This window comes from Geospiza fortis, unplaced genomic scaffold (assembly GCF_000277835.1).
Source record: "Geospiza fortis unplaced genomic scaffold, GeoFor_1.0 scaffold486, whole genome shotgun sequence".
In the NCBI taxonomy this organism is placed as follows: domain Eukaryota; kingdom Metazoa; phylum Chordata; class Aves; order Passeriformes; family Thraupidae; genus Geospiza; species Geospiza fortis.
In genome coordinates, this window is record NW_005054417.1 from 1,000,081 (window position 1) to 1,002,406 (window position 2,326).

Below are 2,326 nucleotides of genomic sequence, written 5' to 3' on the forward strand. Positions count from 1 at the left end.
GGAGATGCGTGGCGCTAGCGTGGCAGCGGCACGGAAATAACGGGTTTGAATTTTAGTCCGTGATTGAGGTGTGTGCGCCCACCGGCGCGCCTGCCGCGGCGGTGGTCCCGCAGCGCTCATACGAATCCGTGGGTTCCCACCGTTTGCGACAGGTATGTGACATGGGGTTATTGTAAATAAACTTTCCTTATGTAATTGTTTATTTTTCTTACAGAAGCCGAACACTCAAGACTGCATCCAACAAGAACTCTGAAGCCTGTGGACATAATTAGCGGTTCTTCCCCATCCCACCCAGTGATTAGTTCATGAGAGTCAGCGGGACAGAAGTGCTGAAGCACCTCAGTTTTATAGATACACAGTCAGCCACGTAAGACGCTGGAGAGAAGACTGACCTGAGCCTGAGGAGACCTTCTTGAATGACCTCATCGTCTTCTGAGGAACCTAAAATCAGAGAGCTGCAGTCAGTACCGCGTTCACTGTCCCAGAGTACCGTATTTAATTACCTCAGCTCCAGTTTAACGGCTCATTAGGAGGCCATAAAATGCCAGGGCATTGACTCTATGAAGTGACCTGTAAACCTACTGTTTGAGACCTACCTAGCTCATCAGAACCACAGTGAGATAACGAAGGCATAAGAGAAAAAAATTAAGTGCTGCTTTCCCCCTGCCCCCCAGCACCAGTAAAAGCATTGCCCCTTTCATTAGTCACTTACAAAAGCTACACAATTGATGACAAGAGGGAAAAGACACAGATTTGCAGAATATTGGAAGGTGTTATTTTCCTTTATCAATATTTAATTGCAGTAGGTAACCTAAGAACTAGTGAGTTGTCTTTACTATGCTTAAATTGTACGTAATAAACAATCAATTAATACCTTGTATATGATTTAAGAAAAGTCAAAAAATAATTCTCCAGGATTCTTTCATGGTCAAAATAGTAACTCAGTGCCAACTTATGAGTATCAACAGAAAAATGCTTTTAGTTATGACTTATAAAACTGCAGAGCACAGTATGTAATATTAAATTCTAGGTCTCAATCTAAACAAAATCAATCAGTCATACAAATACAGATGTGTGACTTGACTGAAACTTCATAAAAGGTGTGCTTTTGCTCTAGATGAAAAAGGCCTGGCTTATTTTGTATAATGTCAATGAAAATATCACACCTGCTGCAGATGGCATGAAGCATTAAGGAAAATACCTTGGTTCTGGAGTATTCTTCGTACTTAGGTTGTCCAGTTTGCTTAACAAATTAAGGATGAATAGACAGGGGCATGCACAAACTCACCTGCCACAAGCCGGTCTTCCTGTCACCCTACTATCTTTCTGAATAATCCATGTTAACTAAAACCCATGCAAAAAGAAACAAGGAATTGCAGTATCAACCTGTTTAGATATAAGCCCAGTTCTCTTCTGTTTTAAAGAAATCTGAGTTTTATCTTTTTTTTTCAATTTAAGAGAACATCTGGACAGCTATCCTGCTCTCTTACTAAAAAAAAAAATAGAATTGGATATCCTACTAGGAGTGAGAAAAGTCAGAAGAATGAACAAAGACAAATTAGAACCATTTTTCTCTAATTTTTTTCCCTTACAGTTAAATATCCCGAATACTTTCATACACCAGAAATGGGAAAAGGGGGTGGTACAATTTTTCTTTTCAGTGCAACAACACTGGCAAGCTGATTCAGTTCCTCTTCTTTTGTAGTAACTAAGTTTTCCAATGGAATTGTGTGGACTTCTGTCTAGTCCTAAACCTAACTCTGCTTTTACACCTTCAAGTACTGAAGCCCAATCTCTTGTATCTGCTTCTTTGTTCCGCCAACCTGTGGCCATGTGGCTTTTGTGTCTTTCAGATTTACTTGCATTATTTATGCAACATAATGAAATATGCAAGCATAGAGTAAAGGATCTGGTCTTGGCTTTGGAACATGGCCTGCTTCAGTTTATGAAGGGATTAAAAATAAGTATTTGGGGGAGTGGTGTTGGGATTCAAAGGAGGAAAGTAAAGTTCTTAAAAACTGTAGCAGAAAACAGGACAAGTTCAACCTATTGTTGTTTCCAGTATTGTCATTTTGTAACACATTTTTAAGCATCACATATTCTAGAGGGTCACATAACAAAATACTAAGCAGAAACATGGATATCTAATTTTTTAATAATTATTACAAAAAGCTTCCTGATACAATACTTAAAACTTGGCATAAGATGTGTTAGTGTAGAAGAGCCTGGGCATTTCAATTCTATGAACTCATTTAAATAGATAGTTTAAAAGAGAAACTATTCTGGCATGTATTTTACTGTATCCTACTGAAAGTCATACAAAATC

The 2,326-nt window shown here is 38.7% G+C and overlaps 1 protein-coding gene across 2 annotated transcripts in view; it reads right to left on the reverse strand.

The window, feature by feature from the left end:
- LIN28B (lin-28 homolog B) overlaps window positions 1-711 on the reverse strand; it is an 84,923-nt gene extending 84,212 nt beyond the window's left edge. For both annotated transcript variants that reach the window (XM_031061585.1, XM_031061584.1), the window contains exon 1: window positions 393-711. In XM_031061585.1, coding sequence (XP_030917445.1) covers window positions 393-426 — 34 coding nt within the window. In that variant the 5' untranslated portion in view covers window positions 427-711. The remainder of the gene's footprint in view (window positions 1-392) is intronic.
- Between the last annotated feature and the right edge of the window lie 1,615 nt (window positions 712-2,326).